The 19,652-nt window shown below is 37.7% G+C and overlaps 1 protein-coding gene across 16 annotated transcripts in view; it reads left to right on the top strand.

The window, feature by feature from the left end:
- CARF (calcium responsive transcription factor) overlaps positions 1-19,652 on the top strand; it is a 36,662-nt gene that overhangs the window by 4,309 nt on the left and 12,701 nt on the right. For all 16 annotated transcript variants that reach the window (XM_083842263.1, XM_083842261.1, XM_083842265.1 and 13 more), the window contains 12 exons: positions 58-179; positions 1,643-1,858; positions 2,941-3,061; positions 4,212-4,341; positions 5,326-5,410; positions 9,793-9,982; positions 12,263-12,383; positions 13,185-13,328; positions 13,780-14,013; positions 14,420-14,582; positions 15,504-15,579; positions 19,346-19,476. In XM_083842263.1, the coding sequence (XP_083698389.1) occupies positions 58-179; positions 1,643-1,858; positions 2,941-3,061; positions 4,212-4,341; positions 5,326-5,410; positions 9,793-9,982; positions 12,263-12,383; positions 13,185-13,328; positions 13,780-14,013; positions 14,420-14,582; positions 15,504-15,579; positions 19,346-19,476 (1,733 nt within the window). Of the gene's footprint in view, positions 1-57; positions 180-1,642; positions 1,859-2,940; positions 3,062-4,211; positions 4,342-5,325; positions 5,411-9,792; positions 9,983-12,262; positions 12,384-13,184; positions 13,329-13,779; positions 14,014-14,419; positions 14,583-15,503; positions 15,580-19,345; positions 19,477-19,652 lie in introns of those variants that run through there.

The raw sequence follows: 19,652 nt of genomic DNA, 5'->3' as shown, positions 1-19,652 counted from the left end.
CTGTAGCAACCTCTCAATTGAGGCTAGTACTGAAGTAAAGTTTTGTAACTTTTCCAGGTCATCTGGTAATGGAAGAAAATGGAGTTGACCATGATGTTGCTAGGGAAAGATCTAATGTTTTGTTTGTAGGCAACTGCAATGGTACAGGACAGTTGGAAACAAATGATCAGGTTTTTCAGGTGAGATATGAATTTCTTGTCTTTTTAGATGCTTTCTTTACGTTCTCTCCAATTAATTTACAGTATGATTTTTCATTAATATATTTATTTGTTCCCTTTATACTAATACATTGTCTTTTTTAAAAAATACAGAAATTCCTTCAGTTGTATTCTTGTGCCATTCGGTTTTGAACTGATAAATATCCAGATGTTACCTGTAACGACAGCCTTTTAGTAATTATATTTACTAACTCCTGATACAATGCTGAGGAAATACTTATTGCGTTAACAAAATTCTTTATTAAAAGAATTTTGGATGGGCTCAGAACACTTGAAAATTGTGTCAAACTGCTTAGTGACCAGACGTGGAAAAGGGGAATCCAGGGACAACACAACATCTGTATAGGCATCAAGTGAAGGGGAATCTTAAGTATAGTTATTACTAAATATTGCCACCTATCCTAGCCACAGAGACTTACGTGAATAAAATGTTCTTCTTCAGATTGCGTTGGCTAAGGTATCATTCAGGTAGCGTGTTAGTAGTGTGCTCATGGCCTTCATACAGTCTTGTTGTTTTCTGGTGTTTCTTACAGAGGAGCTGAAACTGCATAAGGTTTCTGGCCCAGTTCTGACTTCAGTACAGAATTTAGAAACATTTTTCCCCTCTTTTTTGATTTTCAGTTTCCACATTTTTTTGCAGAAGCATCAGAGCTGGATGTGTAATTGTTGCAGAGAGAAAACAGATTGCCCTTCTTGTACTGGCCAAATGACAACCTTACATAACTTACATAGGGCTACCTAATTCTTACGGTTTTTAAATGTTTAATATTTGTGCTGACAGAGTTGCAACAGGACACATATTTGTGTTTAAACATTTAAATTTAATGCAAATGGAATATGCTGTGAGATCTCAATTTCTCAAGCTTGAGTAGAATATGTTCTGAGTATGTGTATTTTTGAGACTTGCAAGATCTGATTCTTGGTCTTGCACTGTATAATTCTTGGATTTGAATTTGTTTGCTGCTGCTTGTGTTTCTTCTGTGGTAAAGAATTAAGAAAGCAATCAGTGTATAGAGACTGTCTCCATAGCTAAATGCATGTATCTAAAGGCTGAGTAGAATAATATCTAAGATTTCTTTTTAAGTCAAATTGAGTTGGTGGATATTCTTTCAGTTTCTGGGTAGGCTTGAGATGTTTTAAAGTGATGAGTAATTTTGGGGTACAGCTCTTAGGCACAGTGGAATTTCTCTCCCTTTAGTAGAGAGTCAGTTCTGGGAAGCAGAAATGTATTCGTATTTTCAGCATGAAAATGAGAAAACCAGAACTACCAGTGTTAAATAGTAGCCTCTCGGTCAGAAGGACATAGAGCTCCATCTGAGTAAAAATGCATCATGACAATTTTAAATGTTCTTTTGTTTGTTTTTTAAAAGTAGAAATTGCTACTTGGCATTAAAGCGTATTTTACTGTTTTTCCTCTGTGAAAGCGTTTAACCTGCATGGATTCCAAGGATCCGTTGTTTGGACAGAGCGACTCTCCGGCAGCCTTGCCTATCACAGTACGCCTTTTGGGTAGTTCTCCATCATTAGCTGCGCCTGCACGGCCACCTCAGCCTCTCTCCACAGAGGAGTTCCACCTGGTAGACCAAAACGGGCAGCCTCTCTATGAGCTGCAGCCCCTAGGAGGGCCCAGCGCGCAGATGGTGAGTACGTCTGAAGCAGGGCAGGTGGTGAAGTCAGTGGCATTGGAGCTCTTTGAAGGACCCGTATATACGGTGCTTGTTTGTTGTCACAGCCAATTAATTCAGTTTTGAGCAACAAGGTGGAACTTTTCAGTGGTTCAGTTCATGCTCCAGTTGCTCTTCCTCATTGGCAAGCCCCATCTCCAGCCATTACTAATTTTATTAAACGACAGTGTCATGTCTTTTGTCACTACGCAGCCTGGATGTTATTGAGTGATGAGATTTCGTACTTCTACCGCTGCTGCTTTCTCTATATTCCCTGGATATGTGTGTCTATTTTCTTGGGACTGTTAGCAATAAGCTAACCCATTATACCTTTTTTTTTTTTTTTTTTTAATTTGCTCAAAATGTTGCTTTGTAGTTCTTAGTTACCTTTTTACAAAATAAGTGTTCTTTCATTCACGTAGTTAGCTTGGCATGTATTGTATTGTCATTATAGACACCTTACCCATTTCAATCAGGAACAGGGTTATATTTTGTTATTTTAGCTTTTATAACATTGCTGGAAACAAGTTCTTGGTAACTATAGCACTATTTACTGTAAGGAGTCATTTTAGTTTTCTAGGATTTTTGAAGATTTAATTAATTTGTTTTTTCAAGTCCTGCAGCTTTACTTCTGTCTGCTTTTGCGTGAAACACTGTCCATAGAGATCAATTTCTTAGGAGTAAAGATGAAATTTATTTATATGTTATGATTAATCCTGCTAGTCCATGAATGGGGTTACAGTGAATCCAATGAATTACTTTCAGGTTTTTGATAGCTTTCAGTTCTGAATAATTGTGTAATTCATTGTAGAATCCTGTATGTTTGTGTTTTTTTCCTCTCTAATCAAGTAAATGACTATTTTAAAAGGTGGAAAGTAATTTTAAGAAACTGATATTAAATAGACAGTTTCCTTTATTATATGAAACCAAGTTAATTTAAAAGGCTTTAATTCCAACCAGAATATTTCGTGTTCTAGTTATAAGCAAAACTGGTCAATCTGCACAATGATCACTAGACTATCTAGCACCATTCACACTTTTCTGTGATTGCCTTACAGATGATTGTTGCCAGCCAGTCAGAAAACGGCCAGGTGCTGCATGTCATTCCTTCTGCCCAGCCAGGAGTGGCCCAAGTGATTATTCCTCAAGGTCAGCTTCTGGATGTGACCAGCACTCAGGGTGAGTTTAAACTGTGGAACTTGAGGGTATGTGTTCCTTTGACTAAGCGAATCCTGCGTTATTTTTTTTTTTTTTAAGAACCTCTTGTTTGTATATTTCCTTCCCTTAGCCAAAGTTAAAAGACAAAAATACATATTTACTGAATCTGCTTTCTGATTATGAATCTGGCATGTTTTGCAGTGTTTTCTGTTGGACAAAACCCTCTGAAATAAGGGTTATTATGCTGACTTTAGGTGTGTCATAGATAAATAGAGATATGAAGGATAAAGCTGTTTCTTGCCTTATTTACCATTAATAAATATATTTGTGCTATATCAGACAACTGTACCATCAGCTTCAGATTTTTACTGCCTGCTTGTTTCATTTTTGAATGAAGTAGTTAATTCAAGTAATGCAGATAGGAGAATTCCTGTTCTTATCTGTTCCAGAGACTTCACTCTGGTGATGCGGCATCTTTTGTGAAGCCAGAAGTGAAGTATCTAGGTAGAAATTCAGTTTCCCATGAAGCACATGAGATGCAACTTCCACTTTGTCACCAAGTTTTTGCCCTCAGTGTGTCACATTTGAAATATGTGCTGAGATGCACAACTACATGCGCAAATTTTAAGCTTTTCTTTAGGAAAGGATATATTTTAAAATCTGAAAGCATTGATTATTTATCTGTAAGCCTAGTTGGATGGCTAAAGGCTGTGTACTAGTTTGCATTCACAGAATAATTCTGAAAACTCAGTTGTCATGTTCTGTCAAACTCTGAAAGGTTCGTTACTGTTTTGCATTTTCTGTATAAAATAAAAAAATTTGAACAGATTCTCAAAATGCCATTTGCAGCTGAACAGAATAGTCATGTAATCCTGTATAGATTTGTGGAAATGTAAAACAGATTTTAAAGTTCTTCTGATTATTTACTTTGTTGTACGGGGATTCATTAGCAGTAGCATGATAACCAAAGTATCCAAGTACAAACAACCTTATCGGGTGTATCTTCATATGTGTGCCTAGAGTTTATCAGTACTGAATCACAGTTTTTCTTCTGGAAATCGTCTTCTTTCATATGTCAAAATGTTTGCTCTTCCAACATACAATTTTAATTATAGTTTGTCATTTTCCCATTCTCTGTTGTTAACCAGAAGGATGTTTTATTTTTGCAAAGATGTTTCAGATGAGAAGCGTGGTGATGGGAACTTGCAGACTGTGGCAATGGCTGCTCTAGCAGACAGTGCAAGCAGTTATATTCTACATCCGCAGGCGTCTCTCACTGTATCAAAAAAAACAGCCACCAGGTAGGTCAGGAGTTGAAAGGATTAACAATCACTTTGACCTGCTGGTAATGCTGATGAATTTTCTTGCGGTTTGTGGGGTTTTGGTTTTTGCAATGGCTATAACAAATTACCTCAGAATGGTTGAGTGGAGGTTATGAACTTTTAGTATTAGTGAATGATATGTAGCCAACCGTGTTTACTGGGACCTTATGTATGTGCCAGAACATGAGAAAAGCAGTTGAAGTACCTGTATTCCAAACGAAGTTGGATGTATTCTGACTAGAACAATAGGAGGGTATTGTACAAAACACAGTGCAGATTACTGAAATTACTCCAGATACTTATAATGCCAAGAGCTGAAAGTGATTTATTGAAAGAGCTGCAGGGAAAGCTGAAGCTTCCTTTCGTAAAATATATGAGAAAGTTGCTGCTAATGGTGTGTTTCAGTGGAACACACAGGCAGATTGGTTAATAAAGTTTCTAAAGTTTAAATAGTTCAGTTATTCTCTTCCTGTCTTTGATACCTAACTTTGTCCCCTTCCTCAGTGATACCTAGTATTTTTAATTGTGAATGCTTTCATTTAAAATCCACTAAAATGTGCAGCATTTAAAAAGCATTGGATATTTGTTTTAATGGTCAGCACTCTGCCATCAATCTGCATTAGAAAGTTACCAAGATAATCAAATGATCTATTTCACAGTGTTTTCACTATTGTTATTAGGCAACAATACTGAGAATACTGAATGCTCAGAGGTCTTGTTGAACACAGAAGACAGTGATTTTTAAAAATACTGATATTTATTGTGAATTATTTTGGCAGTGAAGTAGAATATGGAAAAAATGAACCCTAGGTTTTCAGAGGCAAGTTTATATAGTATCTGTAGTTTGGTCATGCCCTGTTTTGTTTTATGTAATGCACTGTTTTGATTTAATAGCTGTGGGTTAGGATAAAAATCAGATTTCCTGGATGTCTGTACAGACTCTTAGGACATTTTATTTTTCAGGATATTGGAAGACCCCTTTCCCATCCCTCTCCAGCAATTGCCACCAAACACACCTGCATGGGCACGCCGTCTCAGGAACTGTGAGGTGAGCTGCAAAGAATTCTGATTCATTTTTTTTCATCAAGATCAAGACGTAGGTCCTGTTCCATGACAGGAATAATGTTTATAGTTGTATAAGTTGTGTTCAAGATTTTGGGGATCACTTTCTTTTTTGGGAATGACTGACCATCAACAGCTCCTGAAGCACAAATTCTGCTTCTGAAATCTTGTGATGCTATACAGCTCTGGAAAGAGCCACTGATTCCCATTTGTGTATGCAAAGTTATCAAGTTTGTTCCTGAAGAAGTGTAAGCCCTGCTGTCTTCTGCTGAGCAAACCACTTTTTGTTGCACTTATTCTAAGTGCAATTAAAGAATAAAATTTCTTTTGTATGCTGTAAGTTTGCTACTGTTCATATTAGTTTGTGTTGTCTCTTAGAAATCGAAATCCATGTGACTACTTGCCAGGGTCAGGTCTGGGACTTATCAGAGCGCCTTAATATCTTAAATATTCTTACTTTTTTATCATGCATGCTTATCTGTGCTTGTTTTCATTTGTTGAAAAATGCTGAGATCCTATCCCAAGTTTTCTGTTTTCCTTTGTGGTGACCAATACTTGCTTTAGGATTTTCTTACACTTCATGAGAGAGAATCTTTACATTTGGGAAAGGCTGGTGCTTCTGTTTCCAATTGCCTACTAAGAAACTAAAATGATCTTTTTCAACTGCAGTTTGTACAGTTAATTCACCACCCTAAATGGAGAATTTGTATACTTGATATAAATGAAACTATCTTTATCCCTTGTCACGGCATTGACCTAAACAGGACTCTCTATTTGCGTATTGTTAGATGTCTGCAGAAACATCCTGGTGACTTAGGATGTTGTTAACAGCTAGAATGCCTAATAAATCATTTAAAAGGAAAGGGGGTGATGGGAAGATTTTGAGAGATCATCTACCTCATCTTCCTGCTACCAAACTCTTCCTGATAGATGTTTATTTTTACTTAATACTTTTTTAAAGGAAAAATAATATTCTATCTTGTTTACCTCTTCAGATATCATTACCATTTGAACATTTTTCCCTGTTGGCTTTGCCAATGATAACTAGAAATTGCAGCTGCAAAGTACTTAGAAATGGAATAGCTTTCCATATCCACTTAGAAATAATTTTTAAATTGACTAAATATATCAATCTATTCCTCCTTTTGTTATGTCTTTTATTCCATATGAATAGTGTTGTCCAATATTTATCCAATTTAGAGGTCAATAAGTAATAACATTAACTCTTCCATGGTAGAGATATGGTTTACAATTAGTTGTTCAAGTCCATTAAGATGTATAACCCTTGTATAACTTCTGTGCTTTTGCCACTGTGACATGTATTCTCTCATTTTAGCATCCATGTAGCTTGTCTGAGTCAGTTATTATTGGCTTAAATTTATAGGACTTAGATGAAGCAAACCATAATACAAGTCTTTTATAAGAAATTTCACCTGCTGAGTTTAAAATTCACAGCAGCAGAAAGAGAAAAATAATATTCTCTATTGTTCTTTCTTAAAAAAGAAAGATATTTTTTGAAATGTTTGGATGTGTTCTGAGGATATAACTATCCCTCTGCTGAACTATTGCCTGTATGCATTAATCCTCACGGTTTTATTTAAAAAAAATAAATTATTGCTGTTCTCCATGCAGAATTCAGCCTATCCAAGGAGGAATGACCCAAATTCTCTCCCTCCTTGTGTGTTATCAGCAGAGTTGCTTTGCTGAGTTTCAGTCACATGGTTCTTGTAAAACCACAGGGGATGGCTCAGATGCATGTGTGTTTTTATGGGCACAGACTAGAGACCATGGGATTCTGAAGTGTCATTTATCTTTGAGGTTGGTGTCTTGCAGAACACTTTGTTACCAGTAACAGGGTAGAAGGGTCCTACTGGAAACTGGGGATCTGGTGGAGAAAATGCTTTACCTTTAGTCCAACCATTCTTCATGCAGATAAATGAGGTAACTCAAAATTCCACTTTTTCAGTCACTTTCCAGAATAGAACCAAATCTGAAGTGGAAGTCTGTGTGCATTTAATGGAAGATACCAGCGGGTGAGGCTGTGCATAGCCTGGGTGCATACTGCCCTTCATGTATCCCAAGGTCTTGGCCAGGGCTGAGCTCTGAAGTGCGGTTAGTACAGCACGCGCAGGCAGACACAGGGCAGTAAAAGTTGCGACTGCAAAACTAGTGCTAAGTTCTGTGTTTCGCATTGATCCTCTGTCTGTCTTGAACTATTCAGCTTATGCTTGCTGTGCCTAGACAGTGTAATGCCTCTGGCATTTTCCTGCTTGCTGTTACTTCAGTCAAGGAAAACTGCAGTCTTGATATATGTACTTTAGCGTAAGCTTTTATGTGCCCTTGCTGAGATGAGGCTAGGGGGAGAAAAGGAATTGCTTCTTTTTTTGGCTTGACATTTGGCTGGAGTTAAAGGGTTGGAAAGTATCCAATTAATTCAGGGTAGTTACTTTGTTAACGAAAAACGGATTATAAAAAAATAAGTTATTTTCTTTAACCTACTTAAAATTTTCAGCAGTCGGATCAGAACGTGTTTCCAGCATGTGTCAGCATACTGAAATAAAGCATAATTAAAAACTGCTTTAATTAATCAACTATGCAAAACTAAGTTCATTTATTTGTTTGGAACAGATGGTCTCACTTATCCATTTGTTCCTGCCTGGGAAGCTCCTAGAGAGCGGGGATCTTATGTGCTATATGATTTTCTTCTACCCCCACACCCAAATTTTGTGAAATGCTGGATTTTGCGCAGAATTAAAGCTACAATAGGAGACAGTACCTTAACTGTTACCTTTCTGGCACAACAGTTCTATAAGTTTTCTATCATCTCCCTAGAATAAGGTCAAGAAGCTGTTTATAGTGACCAGTGTAAGGAATGGAAAGAGATATGGTGGTAATGTAGAATTTTCTGTGGAGTGGTATTGCATTTCCTGCTGTGAGAGGGGATAATTCCAGGTCTCTGTAAAGAAGGTACTTTGGTACTTCTCAGGCTTTTTTCCTTCTGCATTTTTCAGATCGCTTCATTTCTGTTCATTTGTTATTTACAGTCTCTGGCTAAACAATTACAACATTTACCCATGTTTCTTCCTTGCTGCAGCTGCATGATTGCTGTGTATGCAGACCTGCCTAAGCGGTGGAGCAGCATGCTCACGGTGCAAGAAACTGATACCATAGACTGACTCTTGCAGCCAGTGCATGCATAACCTTATCCTATGGGGATTGTGCTAGCAGCAACAGCCTGCTTCCCCACTTTGTTTGGAGGGGGTTTATTTGCTCTTTGTTGACTTTAGGTCTTGCTAACCACAGACATTTTGTTTTTCTGAGGTAACTATGAGACAGTTTTATGCTGTTGTCACTAATAAATATTGAGAGATAATAGTCTTGGAAAGATACCGTTGCTGCTTTTGTTGTCAGTATTATTTAAACAGGTGTCTGCTTTGTCACTGAAGGTGGCAAAATGGATCCATCAGATGCCAACATTCATTCACCATGCGTTTGCTCCATGGTTATGTTGTAAGACTGAGCTAGCAGAGTACTCCTGGTGTTACTGTTGGATGGATAGCTCACTCCTGTCCCAGTACGTTCATGGTTTGCTGGCGGGCCTTCATAGACCAGCACCAAACCAGCTGAGCAGCTGTCACAGGGGATGTTGCAAAGTCAATGAGTTGTTTGTAATTGTTTTTGTTGACTACTTCTTTGAATCAGATCTAGATGTGAGTTTTCTGTATTTGCCCGGAGTTCAGCAGAGTTCATTGAAACCGTAGCTGATATGCACGTGGCAAATCTTGCGTGTTGTGCTTCTGTGTAGCTTTAAGAACGGAGAGAGCCTTAAAGCTTGGGGCGTTCAATTCAGAGCTAATGCACTAAGCAGCTGAGGCAGTTACTAGTAGCACAAGCAGATGTATTCTGCTGCAGCTCAGAGCAGTGTCCGTGCATTGAAGTAGATATGTAGACAATTTTTAGCACTTCAGAGATCGTCTGAGGCAGTTCCATCAAAATGTTCACCTAAGATGAATTTGTCTTAGAAGGAAACTGCAGCTGAAGTAAGCACTGTGGGGGAAAAAACGAGTCAAGTTGTCCTGTGGAAGTTAGCATTGGCAGTAACTCTGTAAACTTTTCTGGGGTTCTTGGTGCACTTAGGGTCTTTGAGGGCTGACAGACTGCTGACCTCGATGGAGAATGCTCTGGTGCTAGATCCAGTGGTAAATTTGCTTGTGAGGACAATAGTGTGGGGAAGGAAAAAACACAAAGCACCAAAAATCTGAGCCTGTTTTCTCACATGCAGAGTCCCTGACTGCTTTTGTTTTCTTGGGTAATGGAGAGCAGTCAGCTGGGTGAATAATCCTATTATTTCACCTCCTTTCCATGCAGAAAATTGGGGACTCATACCGCGGCTATTGTGTGAGCGAGACAGAATTAGAGAGTGTTCTAACGCTACACAAGCAGCAAACACAAAGTGTGTGGGGGACGCGCCAGTCTCCAAGCCCAGCCAAACCCGCCACACGGTTGATGTGGAAATCTCAGTATGTCCCATATGATGGGATCCCCTTTGTCAATGCAGGTAACTAACTTCTTTTATTTCAATAACTACTATAAAAATCTCAACATCACTTGACAGTTGGCCATAAAGAAGGATCCTTGTGGTGTTCCTTAGTGTTAGTAAAGTCAAGGCACAAAAAAAAGAGCAGCTTTGGTACCTCTATGCCATAGTCTGAAGGAGCTTGTTTCCCTGAAAACACAGGCTTTGATGTGAGTGTTTCGTTCCCTTTTTTGTTTAGAAATAAATTAGTTAAGAACCCGCATCAAATGGTACTTGTGAATGGGTTCTTTGGGTGGAGGTTCCCTCTGCTTAATCAGGACTTGGAAGTTTTCATAATGGTAAGAGCTTGCTCCAGTATTCTTGCCTGGTTTGGAGACCCTTTGAAGAATTTATTTCACAGGAGCTAATAAGATAATTCAGTGGCCCCCTATAAAATAAAAAAGAAGTAAACATCAACATAGCTCAGCAGACAGATTTTATTTTAAAGAATGTGCAGACTTCAAGAGGTTGGAAAATATGCATTTAGCTCATGCGATGCATATGTGAAATTAAGTTCATTCAGGTAAGAAATGAATCTCTTAATTTTTACATAGAGGTCATGAATGACTGGAGTGTAAGTTATGTGCTTTTTTTGCTGAAAGTAACTGGTAAAGTGAAATGTCAGCACCAGTTTTAAAGCTTCAGCCATAAGCTGTGAGTTATAAAAAAACTAAGAGCAAAACCAAAACAATCTACGTTTTTATTTCCAGCTCCCCAAATACATTTGAGGTATTTTTAATTTTCTGTAAGATCTGCTTAATAAATGTGTTCCCCCACAGTAAGATATTTAGAACAAAACCGCACATAGACTTTCTTCTTTAAAGTTCTGCAGACTAATAGAGACACTGATTTTTAAGTTGTAGTATTTAGTATTTTTGCTTTGCTCAGATCCCCATATGGGCATTATGTGTATTTCTAATGAGTTGCCTTTTTAATGCAGTTAGGCTTAGAATGTAAGCACTCCATGAAGAACATTCATTAAAAACCTTTACATCTATAGAACAGAGGCTGGAAATGCAGTTTTCTGAACTGTAATTTAAATCCCAGATAACTTAATTCTAAACTGTGCAGGACAAAAGTACTGTTCTCAAGGAATTTATCCCTTCTGTGTAAGTGGAACCAAACCATAATGCCTTCCCTGCTGTGTTTCTGTTGTGGAGAAGCTGGGTAGCTCCTACATAGTATAAAACATGAACTAATTATAAAATCTCAATTGTTAGTTTTAGTAAGAATTGTATATAGCTAATACCTTTGTAAAACAGGGGCCCCATCAGATTGGGTTTGACATGCATGCTAGTAAGGACTAACTTAAAGCTCTTGAAGTCTTTTCAGTCATAGCATATTGATTTCAATTTAAAAAAATAAAAAATCCAAAAAGGCTAGATATGTTTGTTAAGCGCAATTTTTACTTCTCTTTATATGCATTGATGTGTATATATACTAATAATATCATGTTCTCAGGCAGTAAATCATTGAGTGTTTTATGGAAACACTTTATGCTGCTATTGTGATACCTTAAAAAGGTTTTGGTTATATCATTTGTGGTATAGGCAGCTCCCTGCCAGTGGACTGGTTTATATGAAATGTAAGTAATAGCTAAACATGATATGGGACGGATACAGGTTCTCTTCTTGACCACAAACACTGTTATGCATGTTACTCCTTTCGTAAGTGGTCTGATTGGAATAAGTCATGTATCTGAATGAAATTTAAAGCTAAGCAATGTTTGTTTAAGCCTGTCTGTGTTCATGGGGGTATGCCACACTGAGGCAGTGTTATTTAACTGATAAGGTAGGTCAGATTTGCAGGTAAGAATTTGTGGGGCAGCATGGTCTGAAGTATTAATTAAAGTCCTTTGCTTTCAGCTGTGGATTTTCTTGGTTACTTTGGAGATTCTATTTCTTATTTATATTTATTACCAGCATACTGTGTTCCTTTGGTAACTAGCAAGGCTGCTCATATTGTCAATTACTGTTGTTGATCAGGTCAGAAGCCAATCTTTTGCCCCTATATATCTACCAGGAGCGTTGTGAAGTGATAGCAGTTTGGGAAACGCTTTTAAAGTGCTCTGTGTTCCTTGCATGATGTGAAAAAAACATTTGCACTGTATTTGAATGCTTGCTACACTTGAGCGTACTACCTTCTGAAGAATCTGTTAAGCAGAAATAACTTTTTCAGAGTTCTTGTCTATTCCATAGCTAGTGTTTTACTATAACGACTTCTGTCGTTGCTCAAATAGAGTGAATTACTTTCTGTTCCCAGGAAGCAGAGCCATTGTGATGGAGTGCCAGTATGGACCAAGAAGGAAAGGGTTCCAGCCCAAAAAAGCCAGTGAGCCTGAAAGGATTTCTGTCCATCTGTACAAAGCCACTTGTCCGGCAAGGTAAGAATCGGCTACAAAGCTACTGACCATCATCCTAAGAAAATATAAATTTCATGAACGTTGACAGAGTGCTGTTTGCGGGGTAGCTTATATCATGCAGTGCGGCTCTTAGCTTTGTCTCCTTGATAACTAGAGGTTGATGCACATATCCAGGGAAGGAGGAAATGCTGTCCTATTAAACTGAATGAGGCTGACATTTGATAGGTTGCCTAGCTGCAAAGTAGCAGTACATCAGTCCATGAACTACAGGTGGGAATCACTCTATCTGAGTACTGGTGAGGACTTCTTCCTTATCCAACTGTCATCTTTTTTCTTTTTTTTTTAACTTGTCCTTGGGCATCCTTCTGGGTATTAGTGCCATGCTTGTTTGTTTTTTGCAGAGCTAAGGGTGTGCTTATCTTGACAGGTGCAGTTAGATGTGTATGTACTCAGCTTATGCTTCAGGCTGGGTGAATTCCGGCTTGTCCAGAAATGATGTTGTGCTTTTATGCTACTGAGGGGCAGAGGATTTTTGCTGAAATACAGAACCAGTCTGGCTGAGTGGTTTCCAGCCTGGACCATACATGTGACTCTCTGTATCCACCTGCATTCCTCTCTATTAATGATCTGTTAAAAATTCTTCATTTCTCGTAGAGGCTCCTCACACCCCAGAACAACACTCTGCTTGAATTTTTTCTATAGTAATATCCAGTATGAAGTAGGTGGGGATTTTGCCTTCCCCCTGGAAGTGAAGTGTATTTGAAGGAATTTATTTTTTCTTTTTCTTTTCTTTTCTTTTTTTTTCAATCCTCCTCTTGGAAGGATCTATATTAAAAAGGTTCAAAAGTTTCCGGAGTACAGAGTTCCTACTGACCCTAAAATTGACAAGAAAATCATAAGAATGGAGCAGGAGAAAGCATTCAACATGCTCAAGAAGAACTTGATAGATGCTGGTGGTGTCCTCAGGTGAACTTTGCATTTATTTTTTTCATCTTGACCAATGAAGCAAATAGAGCAATAATTTGCTTGCTTGGATTTGGATTTTCTTAGTTACTTCATTAAGGCTCTTGCTTAATATCAATAGTATAAATTCCACAATGTCAGTAAGACTCATGGCTCTGGATTATTTCATTTGGTAAATGTGTTAAATGCTGAGATGTGGAACTTCAGCAGATGTTTCCATGCAGGGAATAAGTAGAAATAATTGTATGTATTGGGATATTTAACCTGTTTTATTTTTCATTGAAGAGTGTCAGAGGACCCTGAGCTCTAAAGGGCAGTATCTTCCAGCTGAGGGGCTGTAAAGACTTATGTCACTCTAACTGGGTCATTTGTGATTGTCCAGCTGTTCCCCAAGAGATTCATTTTGCTGCCTTTGCTTGAGAATTGAGTATAGAAACTCTTTCCTTCTTGCCAGGTGGTATGTACAGTTACCCACTCAGCAAGCCCACCAATATCATGAAATGGAAACTTCCTACCTCCCTTCTTCACCCTCCCATTTTTCTGCATCTTCTCCTGAGGAGGAGGAGGAAGTTGCTAGAGATGAGAACTGTACTCTGCCTTCCCGACTTCATCCTCAAGTGGCAGACAAGATCAGAGAACTGGTGTCTCAGGGAATAGAGCAAGTCTATACAGTGAGGAAACAACTGAGGTACAGAGATGTCTGGCATTGCTCTTAAGCTGTAGTGCTATACCTGCTTTTGCATTTGATTAATTTGGCTTGCAGCTAAATGGCAGTACTGATGTGTAAAAGAATGTATTTCCTATATGTTGTTAGAATCTGCTTTTTTCCAGATTTTGTCTTCTCATTTTATTATAGACAACCATTAAGAGCTAGTGTCCTCTCTAAAGTTAATTGAGTAAATGGGGATTTTTAATTCTGAGCTCTAGAGTAGATGCCCAGAGGACTGGATCAGAAGTTATTTTAGCTTGCTCTTGTATTGTCAACACAACAAGGAGAGGGAGAAGGTAGCAGCAGTTGTAACAAGGGAATAGCACAATAGAGCTTAAATATACATATTTTAATTTTAATTTCAATGTCCTTTAACATGCGACAGAAAGTATGTGGAAAGAGAATTATTCAAGCCTGATGAAGTGCCAGAGAGGCATAACCTGTCCTTCTTCCCCACTGTGAATGACATCAAGAACCACATTCATGAAGTGCAGAAGTCCCTGAGAAATGGCGAGGTGGTGTATAATTCAGAAAGCATTCCAGCGACGGTACGTTCACCCTAGTGTTTCTTTTTGGTTCTTGGGTTGAATACTGAAAGTCTCATTTAATTTTTACTTTTAGTTGCATTTCATCTACAATTCTCTGACTTTTTATTTCTGGCAGCAATATTTTCAGTGGAATCTCTTGCTGAGCAAGACTAGATTAAATGTGAAAAAAACCTTTTCAGTGTTTATCTCATCAGCATTAGATTGCTATTAGTTGATTGACACATTAAAAATACTCTTGGATGATGATTGCATGAACTGGAAGCCATGTGGTATGGAAAAATCGACATGCAGCAGAGAATTTTATTCATGGCTTTGTTGTTATCTATGTGTTGGAGGAGTTACTCCTTTTCCATATCTGAAAAATTGGGATGAAGTATGTCTGAGGTGGAGTCTAAATTAGGGTTTGTACAGCATCGACTGCACTTTATAGCAAGTGAAATAAGCCTGAAGTAGATACTTCAGAATGTTGGGTAACTTGTGTTGTTCCTTTATTTTCTTCCACCTCTTGAGCAGTAAGAGATAGAATGATCCTAGTTTTTCCAGTTATGAGGTTGACTGCAAAGGAACTGCTGATTTCAAATCAGTTTTGCAGAACTGTAGTGTTAAATGATGCTGCATTATCATTTTTCCCCTCCTCTCCCTAAACTGCATTTGTCCCAGATGAATGGGTGATATTTGTTAGCCAAATAGTTTGACTTTTTTATTTCAGTCTTCAAATTTTCACAAGATAACTTTAGCCTTCTTGGTGTAGTGTGTATTAAAAAAACAGTTTGCAGTGTTTTATTTTTGTAAACCAAAAACTGCCAAAATTTATAGTTAGTGAAAAACACACTGTTTTCTTGTGGGTCCTGAATTGACCCTATGTTCCTGTAGTAGACAAACTTGCAATCTTTCTGAGAACTTCAATCTTTTTCCTTTCAGTTGCAGTGGACCACAGACAGTGGGAATGTTCTCACAGAAACAGTGACTGTTACTTTTGCCTCACCAACTTCAGCTGGTAGGACTGTATTAATAACTTAGTTGTTTCCAAATGTGGTTTGTTTTGTTAACGATGTCACAGAAATTCGGTTTCCATCCAGAGAGGTTGCTGACATGTTCTCTCACTCAGCTGAATGTAAGGAGGATTATTTTGGTGTGTCTGTTTTGAGGCAGGGAAGGGCAAGCTTTTTTTGTTTGTACTATTTGACTGCACATACAGAAAAAAATGTTTAACCCTGCTGTAGCTGACAAAAGTATGAAAACTAAGTTTATTTTTTATTTCGCATCCTCAAGCAACTGAAAATTTTTAAGGGTTGATTATTTTGGAAGAGTGTTTTGCCTTGGATGACGGTGCTAATAACACCTGCGTAGGAAAAGAAAATGAATTTCCTACTGAAGAGATATTCATATCAATCAGGGCATACAGCTGTGGCCAACTGGGTACCTGAATTCCTTGATGGTCTGTGCTTGGCATGTGCTTAAATATTTTGCTAAAAAGGACTTGAATGCATTTTGAGATTCCTTCTTCTCGGGAAGTTGTTGACTTGCTGATTTCCACCGCCAGGGTCAGGACCTGAACAACTAATGCTGTAATTTTATTGTCAAAATTGAGAACACTTTCCTTTTTCATAATGCTGTGAAAACACAATGTAGACTTCTATGGAAACTTGTTATATCCATGTTTGTGGTCTAAGGTCTGTTGTGTTTTTTTTTTTAAAGAAACTAATTACACCATGCTTTCTTTGTTGAAAGAGGCTTCATGCTACTTTTACTTCAACTTCAAAACATGTGCTAAAAGAAAGTAAACGTGTTTGTAACCAGACCTAAATGCTACCCACGTGGTTAGGATTCCACATAGGTTGAGGTGCTCTACTGGATCCTGGTGGATGTTAATAAATTTAAAATAACTTTATTCTCACATTTGTGTCCAGATTTCAAGGATATTTCGTTTTCAAGGATGCTTTGTCTAGTGAGTGTGGCTTGAAAGAACTTCCCTGCATGTTTGTGGATATTTTCTGCATCTCTTCTTTAATAGGTTTGATATGACCCTCATCAGAAAAATTAGCTTTAGCAGCAAGATATGATTGCAGCAAGGTAGAAGAGCCTAATTATTTGCATGCATTACGTTAAGATAGACTGCAGACTTCTTAATTTTACTGAAGTCGGTGGCAGTGCCAGCTTGTTTCCTCATTTAACTGGAACATAGTGTTCAGTACTTTTTATTCCAGTGGATAGAGAACTCCCAGGGATCAAAGGGGCACTGTCACAGTTGTCACGCTTAAAGATTTGTTCGAGTCAATTTATCCTCCAATACGGTTCTTGCCTGAAGAAGCACTGTAGTTCTTGCCTGAAGAAGTCCAGATGTGTTTGGGCATCTTCCACTTTTGACCCCTGTCACTCCCTGATCTATTTCTTACCTTTGTTATAGCAGAAAAAGTAAAACCCCAGAATTCTGGCTCAGTATGACTTCTCTCTTGAGCAATTTCATGTACATTAGTTTATTTACAGTTAGTAAAAAAAGTAAAGTTGGGCTTCTGTTTTGTTTTTAAACTCTTATTGTAGTTGTTGCTGCATTGAATCCAATTAAACTGAAATGCATCCTATATACTTTGAGCACTTAGGGCAAGAATTTGTGTTGACAACTGTCAGAGGACAAGAAGAAAATTTTTAGGCTCAATGTGAATAATGTTTTTTTTTCTTTTTAGAAAAGAAGCAATTTGCAGTATAAACAGATTTACTGTGCTTAAACTTACACACCTATGTTAATATTTCCATTACTATGCTTTTATGGAGAGAAACAGAATAATGGTGACTTAACCGCTGTCATAGAGCTCAGCAGAGTTGACTTTTGGTATGAACTGTCTGAATGCTGGTAAGGGTTCAAGAAGATGAACTCTTGCTTTTCTTCATCTTTCACAGATAGTTTTCCAAGGCAAAATAGCTCATCAAATATGTAAACATCCATTCAGTGAGATGCTGGGTTTTAGAGGACGTTAGAGATCTTGGATGCATTTGGCTTTCTGCACGTGTGCCAATTCAGTGAATATAAGCAGATAATCTAATTTCAGCATATCTCATCTCCACTTAAATTTATGTGAGGATGTGTTTGTACACATTGGAGATACATTATTATAATTATATTACAAGTCTTAGTGAAAAAAGAAAGCTGACTGAAATCAGCTCTTGTTTAAGAATGTGAAGTGATAGCAAGGAAAAACAACACTGACTTCTCAAAGTACTGTTTGTATACATTTTTTTTCATTTCAACTTGTGCTGAATAGGGACAAATTTACATTTAAGAAATTGAACAACAACAGAACTAAGACCCAGCTGTTTCTTTCCTTTTCTGTGCAGAACTCCATGTCTTTGCCTAAAATATGCTAATTCTAGGCATATGAAGAATATCCTTCACCATATGATTCCACTTTGTCTCTTTACTCCCAGGTGTAAGAATCACTGTCACTATCAAAACTCTTAAGTCATTGTTCCCTTTTACATCTGTTATGAAGTATGCTGGCAAGTGAAAAAATCCAGTACATGTGTGTGTATTTTTTTTAAGCTTCTGGCATTCATACCGAATATCCATGCAGTATAAGGAGTGGGTAGAATAGAATATGATCTATTAGATTTATTCCTAGGCATATTGGTGTAGAATACAACCTCAGGAAAATACTCTCTCTTCCTACCTGTGAATATTCACATACACGTATGAGATCTCTCTATAGTATTAAAAAGAGCCTAAACCTTTGAAGTAGTTTTATTTGAGAAGATTTAGAGTGTACCTTATGGTCAGTTAGGATAAAAAGTTAGTTTGCAGCTCAGTATATGTGATGAAAAGTGTATCTCTATTTGCTCAGATTGATGGAAGCTTAGTATAATTTTTTTTTTTCTAGAAAGCTTTTTGATATTGTTGACTATTCTCAAATTTTTTAAAAAATTCAATAGGCTAATCCGTATGCAAAGGGCAAGTAGGTCTTTTACAGCTATAGCAGTGAAACTGCAAAACAGGAAGCTGAACAGTGTCTACTCGCATCTGTGTACATCTTATCCAAAATATTCTCGGTATCTCAGGAAATGGAATAATCCCATGGGATTTTTTATTTTTTTATTTTTTTTCAGAAACTGATACAAGTGAATCTTGATTTCCACAAGTCCTGAGGAAATTAAGTCAATCATTCTTTCTTTAAATAAGAATTTTCAGAATATGTTGGAATGTGTGGGCTGGACAACCCCCAAATGAATAGCCTCTCTTTAAAATCATATTTGATGTGATATTGCTTAGAAGCTTTTCTAATTCTTCAAACACACTTTGGAAGGGAATGAGAAGACTTGCAGGATTTCCTGGGTAGATTTTTATTTTGTAAGACAATCCTTTCTTTTGATGCCTTTTTGTTATTGAGCCCTTGCTGAAGGTGTATGTGTGGTCAAATTATTTGATTGCTGTTTTGATAGAAATGTTTCAGCTTTTATGTTAAAACTAGAAATTCAACACACAGGGTAGGGAATAATTACGTTGCTCTACAGAACTGCTTCTTTTTCACTCTCAACAGACACATGCCATCTTCCTATAATAGTATCTTTTTTCTTGTAATAAGACTTTTTTTTTTCTTTTTCCAAGCTCTTCTGCAAAAAAGAACAGCATATATGTGTATATGCATATCTATGTGTCTGTATTGTCTGTATTGAGGTTAAAGGGGCTTGGCTTGTTCCATTTACAGGGGAGGCTTTTAAACAAGAGGAGGGAGTCTGTTACAACTGTCTGTTTATTGTCTCTGGCACTGTAGGGAGCTCACCAGCGGAGTCGGTCGTCACCAAAGGAGAATCCAACCAGAGCGGGGAGTCCTTGCTACCAGAAACAGCTCAGCTGTTGTCTTCACTATCTTCACTTCAGCCCAAGATATTTGCACAACTTCAGGTACAGTCAAGTTGTTTACAGAATGTCAGATGTTCTGTGTTGGGAGTGCTGAAGGCAAGCTGAAAATACCAAATTTCCTCAACTGTTGATCCCAAACGCTGGCTGTGAGGGAATATGGACTTTGCAATAGCTGTCAACTCCTATTTTGGCTTCTCTAATATGTCACATCTGGCTGT

This window comes from Anser anser, assembly GCF_964211835.1.
Source record: "Anser anser genome assembly, chromosome: 6".
NCBI lineage: Eukaryota > Metazoa > Chordata > Aves > Anseriformes > Anatidae > Anser > Anser anser.
Note: the sequence above shows the minus strand (reverse complement) of the source record. Positions and strands in the feature narration are given on the sequence as shown.